Here is a 14,594-nt window from a genome sequence, read left to right on the forward strand (position 1 = left end):
AAGGACGTGAAAGTTGCAAAGACGATCCAAGGCCGGGTCAAAGCCATCGTGCAATCACCCCTACCAAAATTGCAAAGGTAGATGAGCTGATGGGACAAGAACGGAGGATGAGCATCGATGAACTAGCAGAGCGTGTGAACATCAGTCATTGTTCGGTACACGCCGTAATTCATGAACATCTCGGTTATCCGCTCTTGCGTGCGCAATGGTTGCCCAAGATTTTGGAGTACCGTCAGAAGACGAAGAAGTTCAGCGCTGCCTTCCAAATCTTGGCCAATCCCCCACAGTGGGTGTGCGCCATCGCATAAGGAATACCATACCATACCATACCTTGACTCATCTGATCCGCTATCACAATGAAGGTGACGACTTCTTGTCTCTAATTGTGATCGGGGACGAACCATGGTGCCACTTCTACGAGCCTGAAACACGACAGCAAAACTTACAGTGGAAACATTCGAATTCACCAACCTAAAGAAAGGAAAAGCCGTCATTTCCGCCGGAAAGGTGTTGTTGACTTTTTTTAGATCGTCAGGGGCCATTAATGATAGAATTTGCTAAATCTTGAGAGACTATCAATTTGTTTCGTTATTGTAAAACGCCAGATCGGCTGGGTGTCACAATCAAGAACAAACTACGTGGAAAATTGACGAATGGGGTCATCTTGTTCCACGACAATGCCGTCCCCACGTCGCTGATGTGGTTAATACAAAACTGGCAATGTTCAAGTGAAAAACGCTGCAACATCCGCCATACAGCCCAGACCTGTCGCCTTGCGACTTCCACTTTTTTGGAGCATCTGAAAAAACAGCTCAAGCGAGCCAGATTCGTGTCGGACGATGACGTGAAAGAGTCAGTTGCAGACTTTTGAAGCAGCAACCCAAGGAATTTAATTAGACGGGAATCACGCGACTCGTTAGACAACGGGACAAATGTCTAAATGATCACGGAGACTACTTATAAATAAGGTACCCCGTTTGTCATATATTCGCATTGCCTGACTTTCATTTGACTCGCCCTCGTTTATTTTTCAGAGCTCCTGCTTTATATACGTGCTCTTTGTTGCGGCTATAATTTCGGTGCAATTACTCACGATACACGACCGGTGAAAGCTGCTCCTGCGTAATACATTGTAATAAATGACAGTGTCATTGAGATTTTTCACTGGCCGTTGCATATGTGCAAGAACCAAAACAAGGTTCTTTAATGACAAAGTTTCATTACCATGTTTGTCCTCAACTTGTTCATTTCATAGCCTTTACATTTTTCATATCAGCGGCATGCACTGCCTTGCTTGTTTCGAGCTGATATAGTTCTAAAGTTCATGTGATATTTTCTTTACTTATTACATAGACAAAAACATGGAAGCATTGATATCAGTTATCTTGGGCGCATCTTTTGGCACATACGAGTATATTCTTTTATTAAAAAGTAGATAATTGACTTGTTTTGACAGTGCGTAGCGTTCAAGAATTCGTTTGCAGCATCTTTGGCAATGGCAACGTAGTTATTATTCATGTATTTGAACCCCAGACAAATTCTTTAAGAGGAAGCTTTAGCTCTCGCCCAACTCCGATGCGGCCTACTCAAATGCATGTAAAACGCATAGACGCTTTTCTGTAATAACCCCCGGATCGCTTTTAAATAAATTTGTTGCATTTGAGAGAGAAAGTTAAATTCTAGTGTCTGTTGGAAGCGGAATTTCGATTTAGCGCCTGAACATTGTTTAAATATTTTGAAAAACTCGAAAGTTAAAAAACATAGAAGCACGACGTTTACAAACTAATAGCTCTGCATGAAGCACACATGTGGCTGTTCAGTAAACGGCATCTATTATAACAGTCAAAGCGGACAAATTTGGTGTGTCAATTCGTATTTCACTTGAATTGGTTACGTTGTGTACAAGGATTCTGCGAAAGCCGTTTTTTCATAATGCTAAATTTCTTGAGATTCACGTGTAACATAGAAATTTTTTCGCTGTAGACGTACTATTAGGTGCGATTCACAGAACTGTGATATTATTTTTCATTACTGAGTTACATAGTTTTAAACTTGATAGTTCAGATTTCGGAAAATTTGCGATTTTGGTGAATTTTTAACAAAGAATTGACAACTTAAATGAAAAATTCGAAACCAAAAGTCACTAGAATTTAAGTTTTTCTTTTAAATGTAACAAACCTCGTCAAATTTGGTGCATTGGTTACCGAGAAAAATGAATTCTCCTTCTACGTGTATTTAGAAACGAGCACCCGAGCTAAAGCTTCCTCTGAACGAGGAGACCGAGCTGCAATGTGAGCCCCCCACGAACGAAATTTCTGGCTACGCCACTGCGTGCGAGGTAGCCTGCCTCGCAAATCTAGCAGCTATGGCTCCGGTCGTGCTGCGCTATGGTTTCGGAAGTATTAGTTGGCCTGAACACTTTCCATATTTCTCTGGCTAGACATAAAAAATTCTGATGTTACTTCGACACAGCAGGCAGTGGAGAAGAAAGCTTTATCGCATCAGTTGGCCTGAAGACTTTCTATATTTCTCTGGCTAGACATAAAAAATTCTGATGTTACTTCGACGCAGCAGGCAATGGAGAAGAAAGCTTTATCGCATCAGCTGACTCGCGCAAGTAAGGGTTTGAGTGCTCCGCTGCTGGATCCGTAACAACGCTGGCTACATTTAGCACTAATTACATAAATTTACCGGATGCATCTCAGCGCCGAGTCCTCATCCGCATGCGCATTTTTAAAACACATAGGGGGCTTAGTCGCGCGTGCGCCGGCAATATGCGCACACAACTCGTATTACACGGCAGCTTCCCTCCCACATAATTCTTGGCAATGAATGGATAATATTTACTTTTCGCATCGTTCGCTTCGTGCGGTGGCATTGGAAGGGGCTTGGCGGTGGTTTTGCGAAGGAAAAATGGTTGGTACATATGCCGGATGGTGCATGCTATTGCTCATTTTGTTTCCGACGAAATGCCGACTGCACATTCTGCTGTTTGGTACTGGCTGCCACGGCTGACAGTCTTCACTATCGAATAAACCAAGCACACTCGCGAAATTCGATTTAGAAACCAGCCCGACATCGCTTGACAGGGCGACAAGACAGGAACTTACTCCGCTCGCCTGACTGCTTGGATCCAACGCCGCCTCTGTTCTTGTTCGTAGGGTTTAGATGGAAAAAACGCAGAAGGATACATCCTCCCTCATTCCGACGTAGTTGTGACACTTGCATACGCAACAGTACCGCCGGCGTCCTTTTGTTTTCCTTCTACTTTCAGCGCACGCAACGCCCCCACCAGCAGCAATTTTCGTCCGCGGGATGGTGGTGGTGAAAAACGTTTATTTTGCTCTATTTACATATGGATTTATCGGTTCTTCAGATGGCTTCTTCCATCTTGATTTGCAGGGTTGGTGCCCCTAGTCCAGGGCCCCACTGAGGGTAGCTGTCGTGCGAGCACGCCTTACTAGCCCTTGCTGGACTTTCAGGATGTCGCTGGAAAGCATCCTCTCCCACTGTTCTGCACTCGGGTTTTCTATTATGGTTATTTCTTTTGCTTTTTGGCAGGCCCACGTGATATGATATAGCGTGGGCTTGTCCCCGCACCAGGGACATGTGTTCTCATATTGGGTAGGGTAAATTTTGTTTAGTGTGTATAAGTTCGGGTATGTGCCCGTTTGTAGTTGCCGCCAGAGTACGGCTTCTCTGTTGAGTTGTTTGTCTGGTGCCGGGTATCTCATTCTGGCGCCCCTGAAGTAGTTTAGCGTGTCAGCGTATGTTTGTCCTACCGGTTATGGGTCCTCTATGGCGGCAGTGTTCTTGGACGCCCGGTTTGTTGCGTACCCTCGAGCTATCCTATCTGCCTCCAGATTTCCCTCGACACTCGCGTGTCCCGGTATCCAAACTATCGCGTGTTTGCTTTGTCTGTGGGTCGGCCGTTAGGGCGGAGAATGTTCAGCGCTTTGCGGCTGATCCTGCCATTCATGTAATTCCGGCATGCTGTTTGCGAGTCTGTTAAAATCGTCAGGGATTTGACTAGTCGATAGCCCTCCACTGCCGCTAGAGCTACGGCCGCTTCCTCGGCTTCAACTACCGTGCAGTTCCGTATGGACGCGCTGGTGATTTCCCTCAGGTCCGAGCCAATCACCGTCGCCACTTTATGCTTATTGCCTTCTCCTTTGCCGGTGTATGTTGCGGCGTCAACATACACCGTTTCGTTCCGGGTGGCCAGTGTCCTTTGCACGTACTCTGCCCTCGCCTCCCTGCGTGCCTTGTGCAGGTTCGGGTCCATATTTCTGGGTATTGGTGCTACCCTGATGGTACTGCGGTACTCGTCCGGGATCGTCATGTTATCTTGTACTTCTCGTAGGGTTGATTCGCCGCCGTACCTGACTAGAAGTCTTCTACCGGTTTCAGTTTGCTGTAGTATTTGGAATTGTGCGATCCTTTGGGCTTCTTACAGTTCCTCAAAGCTGTTGTGCAGGCCTAGGGCTAGCAGCTTCTCGGTCGACGCTGTTTGGGGTATTTGAAGCGCCGTCTTGAGTGCTTTCCTTAGGATGGTATCGATTTGCTGGATTTCGCTTTTGACACAGTTGTAGTATGGTAGGCTGTACACCACTCTGCTGACTACTAGGCTTTTTATCAGCTTGAGTGTGTCTGCTTCCTTCATGCCATATCTTCTTTTCGACACCCGGTTTATCATTCTGGGAGCGGCTGAGTTGTGAACGTTCTGACTGCCAGGGCGGCGCTGTAGGTGTCGTGAAAACTCCAGCGCTGGTTCCCCATAGCAAAGCTGTCCTCGCTCGAATTTGCTGCTTCGCATAGGCAAATATATTGTTACCTACATTTTTATTGTATTAATTCTGCAGGGGACAGCCCACCATGTTCACTCTGGATGAAGGAGAAGAATGTGACAAATATAGATTCTACATGCAAGTTTATGTTTATGCAAACGTGCCTTGACCCAAAGATTCAAGAATATGACTCCTCGTGCCCGTGAATGAGAGCAACGGCACTGAGGAAATGATATCAATAACTATCTGCTTCTAGATGTAAACAAAAACTATCTGTGCTCCCACCGTCTTCACTGTTTCTTTTTTCTTCTTTTATTGCGAAAAAATGATATGCCCCTTAACGCGAAAATCCAACGGCGTGACCAAAAGACTACTAAGAATGGCCGGTGGCGCAACGGATAAAAACACATCAAGAAATGTTCTGATTGACGTTAAATTCCTCAGTGAGGTTCCTGTAAACAAAGACAACGAATGGCATTGAAAATATTTTTTTTTACATTTTTGTCTGGGTGGGTATCCAACACGGGCCCCCGGAGTGTGAGGCGAGCACGCCTCCCCGACGCCACGGCGTCTCCGTGGTTCTGGCTGACTGAAGGTGCGCCTAGTGCGTGCGTCCATGCGTGCAATGAGCGCGTTCATGACATTGTGAGGTCTGCAAGCACCGTCATCCTTTCGCATTCCCATACGTACGCAGTCCCAAGGTTCTCTGCCTAATTTTTTTGCCGCATCTACCTCTTACATAGGTGTCGAATACGATCTATGGGATACGTAATCAGATAGGCTCATTTTGTAGCATTCACTGTCACAATTTATCAATGTTCTTTTCACCTATCATTTAGAAATATTGATCAATATTATATCATTCATCAATATTCGACAACTGCATGAAGGCTCAAACAATGAGGGAAAGCAAGCAACAACAACACCTAACTGCAAAGTTAACACGCAGATTTTAAGCACGTCAGAGCGATCGTATATGCGTCCATCCCTTTCGTCTACATCTGTTATTACTTCTTGCTTACTTTCGTTTTTTTTTCCAGAGAATTGCATTGCGACCGCGGCGGTAGCCAAGCCGCCAATTTCTTACAAGCGCGAAATGCTCACACCATGTCGCTCTACGAGGTCAGTTACATCCCCCCGCCCCCATTCCCTCCTTCTCATTAGCTCTAGTATAATCACTGTCCAAAGCTGTAGAAAGGATGAAGACACCACTGAGAGCCATCAAGGTTGCCTGCTTTGTGCGAATCTCGGCGCGGTAGTGAGACGGCGGTGCGACTGAACATTATGAATAGCCACCCGGGAACGCGAGTTTTCGGACGACAAGAGACAAGCAAACGCGACCAGCGTATCATACGACACTCGAGGCCTCTCGGTAAGCCCAAAAAAACTTTTCCCTTTTTATTTTTATGCACAATTATTAAGCGCTGTTCACATTTAGCAAAAATGTATCGTGTACCTAGGCGCGCTCAAGACCACGTGCATGCGTAAGATGCGGGAAACAAGAGGCTAGGGCAACCGAGAATTGACACTGTGTCGTGCAACCTATGCCGATCAGCAAAAACCCGCAAAGGGCGTACAAATTAGCGGACCTCTTACGCATGTAAGGCCCTCTGGGCCGTGCTTATCGGCGACAAGGTAGCCTAGCCGCCTGCGGGATTATCTTACCGAGCTATGTCTTATGCTCGGTTGTGGTAGTCGGAAGTTCAAAGCCCCCTCCCCCTCTTTTAACGATGATGTATTTGCGTATGACATCCTCCAGTGCACTACATCTGCAGGCTTTGAGTGCCGCCTGACACCGGCGGAAGATGCCGAGAGCAAATGGGGCTATACTAATCCAGGTACAACCAAATTAGGAAGGCCCACTAAGCTTGAACAAAGACACTCCCTCACCAGAACAGGAATTGGCCTCCCTGGTGCAGTATTCGGCCACAACCGCCCTAATAAAATGATCTCTGCAATGAAATGGGCCTCAGTCCCCAGCGGCTGCGGAGCACCTGACCAAGACGGTGGTCAGACTTGCAACGCAGCAGAGGGTGCTAAGAATACCTGGGTCCGGACAGGCCGCCAATGGAAACTAACCCTTGCAACGTTTAACATATCCGAACCTTCTGGAGTGAGCCTACCTTAGCAGGACTCTTCGAAGAACTATCAGACATTCTTTGGGATATTGTTACGGAAGGATGAAGAAAGAGGGGAAGAAGAATATCGGCGATGCTGGCCGATGCGTGTTGTTGGTGGTCAGCCATCTTGTCTACGCTGACTCAGCCTATACATATATTGTACATAGTCTTTATATGCTTCTAACATACCCGTAACATATTGGTGAGACGTGCGGCGTACCACGGCTGGAAACGGAGCTCCGCAGTGGATGTCGCATCACCGTCCGCACCATGAATGACGATGAGCACGCGAGATCAACGTCGTTGCATGCCGCCTCCAACGTCAACGTCGCCAGCTACGTCACTGTCACCTTCGGTTGTCGTTGTGCAACCTAAGGATCCTGGAACTTTCTGCGGAACCGATGGGGCCGACGTTGAAGAGTGGGTGGCCATGTACGAATGCGTGAGTGGAATCAACAGATGGGACCCTACGCTTATGCTAGCTAACCTGTTGTTTTACCCAACAGGCACGGCAAAGGTGTGGTACGAAAACCACGAAGAGGAGCTAACCAGCTGGGACCAATGCAAAGATAAATTGACAGAGTTGTTTGGCAAACCAGCTGGCCGTAAAATTGCCATAACGCAGAAAGTGGCCTACCGTGTCCAATCCCCCACAGAGTCCTATGTCTCGTACATCCGGGACGCGCTGGCACTTTCTCGTAAAGCCGATTACGACGTGCCAGAAGCTGAGAAGGTCGTCCACGCGCTTAAGGGCATTGCTGACGACATGTTTAATCTGCTTATGTGCAAGAGCTGCTCTACAGTTGACGCAATCATTAAAGAGTGCCGACAATTCGAGCAGGCCAAAAGCTGACGCGTCTTAATTGCAACCATTCACCAGACTTCCCTATACTGCCGCAACGTCTATGTGTGAAGATCAACCCGCACAGCAGCATGCGTCGCCGTCAGAGGATGTGGTGCGAATCGTTAGACGTGAACTGGATGCGATGGCGCCCGCAGCTTTCTGTTCGTGTACCCCTCATGCTACCACATTTTCAGTTCCCCTGGTACAAGCCGTCGTTCGCCAGGAACTTGAAAACATTGGTTTGCAGTCTGTGTATGATGTCCCCAATCCCAGAGCTAGCAAACGCCCTCCTACTATTTTCACTCCACCCCGACGCTTCTATCCACATTATCGCAACCCGACTGAGTGGAGAACTGCGGACGACCAGCCGATATGTTTCACCTGTCGCCGCATTGGTCATGTCGCCCGATACTGTCGCAACTCGTGGCCCTTAACACTTCGCACACCGACCAACCCGAGCCGTTTTGATAGAAATACCCGCAATATTTCGCCCACCGCCGACAACTCTGCTCGGAATACGTGGTACAGCCGCTCACCATCGCCGCGCGGACACCAGTCTCGTTCGTTCACCGCAAACACGTCGCCCATCTTCCCGTTCGCCGCAGCCACGTCGCCTTTCGTCCCTAGTGGCTTTTGGGCGCACCCCTTCGGAAAACTAGGAAATGCAGCCCTCGGAGGTGGTGCTGCATTGCCGACTACTGCAACAAAGCCTCCGTCTGTGCCCATAAGGAGAAGCTTAATTGACGTTAAAATTGACGGCGTACCTGTCCAAGCACTCGTCGACACTAGAGCCCACGTATCTGTGATGAGTGCTAGCTTACGTAGACGTTTAAAGGAAGTCCTCACCCCAGCAGCTGCCCGAGGGCTTCGTGTGGCCGATGGTGGCGTGCTGGTTGTATACATGGAATGTGTACTGCGCGCATAAGTATAGCCGGCCACCCTACATCTGTTCTCTTTGCTGTGATCGACAACTGCCCTCACGACGTTATCCTTCGATTGGACTTTTTATCCGCTCATTCCGCTCTCATCGACTGTGCGACCGGTATTCTTCAGTTAGAACTGTCTCAACTAGCCGATGCCCCAAGTACCACCCCACCGCGCTTGTGCTCGCTTCAATATGTGCGCCTGTCACCTGAGGCAGTTACATCACTTTAAGCGCTCAGCCACATGTTCCCGATGGTGAATATGTGCTTCGCCCCATCATCGACGTGCTTTTGAACCGGAACGTTGCTCTTCCGCATACATTGGTCACGGTCACTAATAACGACATCGTTCTGCCACTTCTGAATTTCAGCCTGTGCCCTCAAGGGCTTCTGGCCAGCATGTTCTTGGCCAGCGTTTATAGTGGTTGCGAATTTGACATTGAGAGTCTGAATGCCGAGAGTGGCTTATTAATGCCAATTGCAGCTGACAGCTCTGGTTCCTTAACGGATGACTTCGTGAAAATGATTGCACCTGACCTTACCTCGCACAGGCCACGGACATACGCCTCCTGCTTGAATCGTACAGCGACATCTTTGATTTCGGCGACAGGCCTTTAGGCCGAACATCTGTTGTTCCCCACTGTATAAACACTGGAGATACGAATCCTATTCATCGGTGTCCCTATCTTGTATCGCATGCTGAACGTCGAGTCATCCAATCAGAAGTGGACAAAATGCTCCGCAACGTGGTCATCGAGCAATCCGCCAGCCCTTGGGCTTCTCCTGTCATCCTTGTGAAAAAGAAAGATGGTACCTCGCGTTTTTGCGTGGATTATCACCACTTAAACAAGATCACGCGAAAAGACGTTTCGCCACTACCACGCATCGATGATGCCTTGGACTGCTTGCACGGAGCTAAATATTTCTCGTCCATCAGTCTTCGACCCGGCTACTGGCAGATTTCCGTTGATGAAATGGGCCGCGAGAAGACGGCCTTCATCAAGCTGGATGGTTTATATCAGTTCAAAGTCGTGCCCTTTGGCCTATGGAATATTCCTGCGACATTTGAACGCATGATGGGCTCTCTTCTGCGGGGCTACAAATGGATCACCTGTCTTTGTTACCTTGACGTTATTGTTTTTTCCCCCACGTTCGGCAGCCACCTTACCCGACTTGCTGCAACTCTTGCAGTCTTCCGAAAAGCTGGCCTTCAACTGAACTCCACGAAGCGCCAGTTCGGGCGCCGTCATATCACCATGTTGGGACACCTCGTTGACGCATCCGGTGTACAACCAGATCCGGAAAAAGTTCGCGCCATACGCAGTTTCCCTGTGCCACGTTCTGCTTCTGACGTGCCCGGATTCGACGGCTTGTGTTCTTACTTTCGCCATTTCGTCAAAAACTTCGTTGACATTGTTCGGCCTTTGACAGATCTTCTAAAGAGGAACACGCCATTATCATGGGGCCCGGAGCAGGCTCACGCGTTCGCCGCTCTCATCGGGTTTCTGACCACCCCTTCCATACTTGCCCACTTTGATCTGTCTGCACCGACCGAAGTCCACACTGACGCAAGTGGCTATGGCATCGGCGCTGTTCTTGCCCAACACCAGAATGGTACCAAGTGCGTGATCGCTTACGCCAGCTGCTTGCTGTCACCTGCCGAGAGAAATTACTCCATCACCGAGCGGGAGTGCTTGGCTTTAGTTTGGGCTGTCGCCAAGTTCAGGCCTGGTCGGCATACCTGGCTCAGGTTGCTGGGCGTTGCGGCTCCAGGAATTTTCATTTAGCGTCCGTTACAGGACTGGACGCCTCCACGAGGACGCTGACTGTCTGTCATGTCACCCCATAGATCCTCCCGATCCTACCACGCATGATCCGGTGACCTGCTTGATGGCTTTGACTAACATGATGGACATGCGCACTGAACAACAATGCGACGCATCCTTACCGTACATCATCCTCGGAGCGCAATCCGGCAGCACCGACGGCACGTGCCGCATGTATGTGCTGCACAGCGGCATCCTCTACCGCCGCAATGTCGAACCTGACGGCCCTGAGTTGCTCCTTGTCCTTCCTCGTCATCTGGGACCCGTCGTTCTCGAACAACTTCACGATGCACAGACGGCGGGACACCTTGGAGCTTTGCGTACACACGACCGCGTACGAAGTCAGTTCTTCTGGTCGGGTCACTACTGCTCTGTGCGTCGTTATGTTGCGCCGGAAGAAAGCTCCTCTGGCACCTGTTGGACGACTCCATCCCATTGAAGTTCCCTCTGAACCGTTCTTTCGTGTAGGCCTTGACCCGCTTGGCCCTTTTACGACGACTAGAGGGAACAAGTGGATCACCGTCGCTACTCATTATACGACACACTACGCGATAACAAAGGCGCTGCCGACTAGCTGCACAACTGACGTCGATTTTCTCCTCCACGACGTCATTCTCCAACACGGTGCACCTCGACAGTTACTTGCAGACCACAGCCGCTCGTTCTTATCGCATGTTGTTGACGACCTCCTCCATTCTTGTGCCACTGAGCACGAGCTGTCCACTGCCTATTACCCACAAACGAATGGTCTTATGGAATGGCGCAACCGAACAATCACAGAAATGCTGTCGATGTACGTCTCCAATGATCACCGCGACTGGGACGCCACGCTGGCTTACGTGACGTTCGCGAATTACTCGTCCCGACATGACACGGCAGGATATTCACCTTTCTATATCTTGTATGGTCGCGACCCCACACTGCTGTTTGACACCACCCTCCCTTCTGGGCGACGTTTTGCTACTGAGTACGCTCATGATATCATCGATCACGCTCACATGGCACGTCGAGTCGCCCGATCTCGTTTATGAGCCTCGCAGTGTATACAAAAAAGCGTTATGACCGCTGCCATCGCGATGTTAAGTTCGCACCAGGTGCTTGGGTGCTGCTCTAGTCGCCATGTCGTCGGGTTGGCCTCTCCCAGAAGCTTCTGGCTCGCTACACGGGGCCTTATGATGTCCTCCGCCAAGTTAACGACGTAAACTATGAGATTTCGCCACTACACTTTGATGTATCCTCAAGTCAGACGCCTGTAGACGTCGTGCACGTTTCGTGGCTGAAGCCATACTTCGCTTGCAATTCTTCACCTGCCATGCGCTGAGACGGCGCTTCGCCACCCGGGGGGTCCTGTTATGGAAGGATGAAGGAAGAGAAAGGAAGATGATCGGCGACACTGGCAGCTGCTTGTTGGTGGTCAGTCATCTTGTCTACGCTGACTCAGCCTGTATATATATTTTTAATACAGTCTTTATATACTCCTAACATCCCCGTAACAATATTATCGGCCTTAGTGAGATTAGAAGGGTTTGCGATCCCATCCGTGTCTGTCCGTTGCCGGCTGCTTGCTCTGCAATTTCTGCTCCGCCTGTTACAACGCGATCAGTGTCCTGCGCGTGAACTCGCCTGCTATTTCCTTGGCACAAAAATTCGTTACCTGTTACCGGGCGTGCACTTAAATCGCGGACCACAAGAGTTGAACGCACCTACATGTTACTGTACAGCCGTAGCATTTTATTGTCACATACAACAGGTATGTCCCGATGTAGACGTTCTCGAAAACCGTGTAGTAGATACTATGTCAGCCTTACTGCTTCCTCTAGTTCCTCCAGCATGCGTCGCACATTCCAATAATGTGTCATGGGATGCGATAACGGCGTCGTTTCTGCCTGACCCCTTACACAACTTCATGTGATGTCTAGGGTGGCAAGTGCTTCCAACTCATGACCCGCTAGAGCGGTGGGCCGTTGTCCCATCTCCGATGTATCCCGATTGCCTCCTTCAAGAATCCAATAAACATGTGCTGCTGCAATGTGTGACGTCAGCCTGCAGATAAAACACGAGCACGCTTCTTTGGCTGTCATCCCGCACTTATCACAAAAGTCATGTGACTAGCGCTTCTGTATATATTGCACATCATCGGAATAAACGGGAAATTCCCTTTATCACCGCCCTACGATGCGTGTCTGACATGGTGTCAGAAGTGGGATGGGCCGCTCCCGAAATAGACCGTCAGGGGCGTATGCAGTCCGACAGAACGGAGCAGTAGCTTGCAAGTGGTGCAAGTCTTCACGGAAGGCACGGAAGCATAGAGCAACAATGGCTGGGATAAAGCCTCCGCAGCCATTTGATTTCCACAACGCAGCAGACTGGCCCTCTTGGATTGAGGAATTCGAAGACTACAGCTTCGCATCCGGTCTCAGCGAGAAAACGGAAGAAATTCAAATAAGAACCCTTCTTTACACAATGGGCCGGAAGGCAAGAGAGATTCTTCGCTCGTCAGCGTTAAAAGACGAAGACCTGAAGACTTTCAAGGTCTTAAAGGCAAAGTTTGAAGCCTATTTCGTTCACACGAAGAACACAGTGTATGAGAGCGCCCGTTATAACAGACGTCGTCAACAGCCAGGGGAAACTGTAGACGAATTTGCAACCGACCTCCACAAGTTAGCAGAGCGATGCGACTTCGATAACATGAAGGACCGTTTAATAAGGGACCGCTTTGTAGTTGGCCTTCTAGACGAAGCGCTGTCGGAAGAGCTTCAAATGGACCCTAAGCTAACATTGGCCACCGCATTAGCAAGGGCCCGAACAAGCGAAACGATAAAGCAGCAGCAAGCAGACTTGAAACAGCGGGAAGGTACGAGCGCCGAAACATATGTTGCAGCGGTAAAGAACAAGAAAACAGAACAGAAGAGAGAATGGAATGCTACACTTGCGCGTCGCAAGAAGACCGCTTCTGTAAAAAGCTGCACTTATTGCGCAGGTTCGATGCACCCGCGAACTAGTTCCCCAGCGAAGCAGCAAAAATGCTTTTACTGCCAGAAGCTAGGGCATTTCGAAAAGGCTTGTCGAATTAAAAAATTACCGACGATTACGTTACTTCCTAATGCGAAATTTGAGCGCAGCAAATAAGCTGTTTCACCTTTTCGATAGATTGAAGCAAAGAAATCGAGCAACACATGTATGCGCTATCACAGAATTTTTTTTTCTTTTTCACACGTATTCCTTTAACAAAGACTCCACTAACAGTTCTTGACAGTCATGAAGGAAGCTTTGTGGTCGGAGAAATAGACTGATATATGTTCGACTTGGTACACCAATGCTTGATTCTCAAAGACGAGATCTATACAAGTGCCTCGCGAGGTTGTCACAGCCGTGGGACGCGTTACGAGCGAGAGGAACGGGATGTTCTCCCGCATAAGTGTTAGGAAATTGCTGTTTGTCTTTATGTCAAGCCGCCACCGATCTGGCTCTCTGATTGCCACCGCACAGGGCGAACGGCAGCGGCAATTTCGGCTCGGGCGGTGCACATATACAGATCCGCCGCCACCGATCTGGCTCTCTGATTGCCACCGCACAGGGGTTGCATTGGAGGAGGAGCGAAGAAAGGAATTAAGTTCGAGCCGGCGCTTTGACAACCGGAGACTCGCAGGAAGAGGGGGGAGGGGGGCGGCGTGTACACCCAGCGGCAAACGATGGGGGCAGAAGCGCGCGCAGCAAGCGGACAACACGATAAAGGGAGGAGGGAAGAGATAGCAGCGACTGACTAATGCCGCTGACGCCGATAGTGAGTCAACCCCAGCTGCGGAGTTGGTTTCAGGGACAACGCCGCCGATGCCGACACAAACAATATGATACCCTCGCTTCCGCAGCGCTAAGAACCAGGTCTAGCCGTGGGAAGGTGGTCACGTATTCGTCGACGTGCCGGGGCCTACGTGAAATAACCGGCGCGTCGGCAACTGAAGAGCACCCTATCCGCCACACAAGAACAGGGGGGGGGACCCTTTCCTCCTCTTTCTGCATGGCGGCGACGGTGTTCTATGCAGTCACGTTATCTTGACTCTCTAGCGGCGTCAGCGGCATCCAGCGGTATCAGT

General features: G+C 49.4%; 1 protein-coding gene across 1 annotated transcript; it reads left to right on the top strand.

Annotated features, from left to right (window-relative positions):
• The first annotated feature begins 12,816 nt into the window (after nucleotides 1-12,816).
• On the top strand, nucleotides 12,817-13,629 carry LOC142591585 (uncharacterized). The gene has a single exon (XM_075703895.1). It carries the CDS (start codon nucleotides 12,817-12,819, stop codon nucleotides 13,627-13,629), a length of 813 nt encoding a protein of 270 aa, XP_075560010.1.
• Nucleotides 13,630-14,594: the final 965 nt, after the last annotated feature.

Source organism: Dermacentor variabilis, chromosome 8 (genome assembly GCF_050947875.1).
Source record: "Dermacentor variabilis isolate Ectoservices chromosome 8, ASM5094787v1, whole genome shotgun sequence".
NCBI lineage: Eukaryota > Metazoa > Arthropoda > Arachnida > Ixodida > Ixodidae > Dermacentor > Dermacentor variabilis.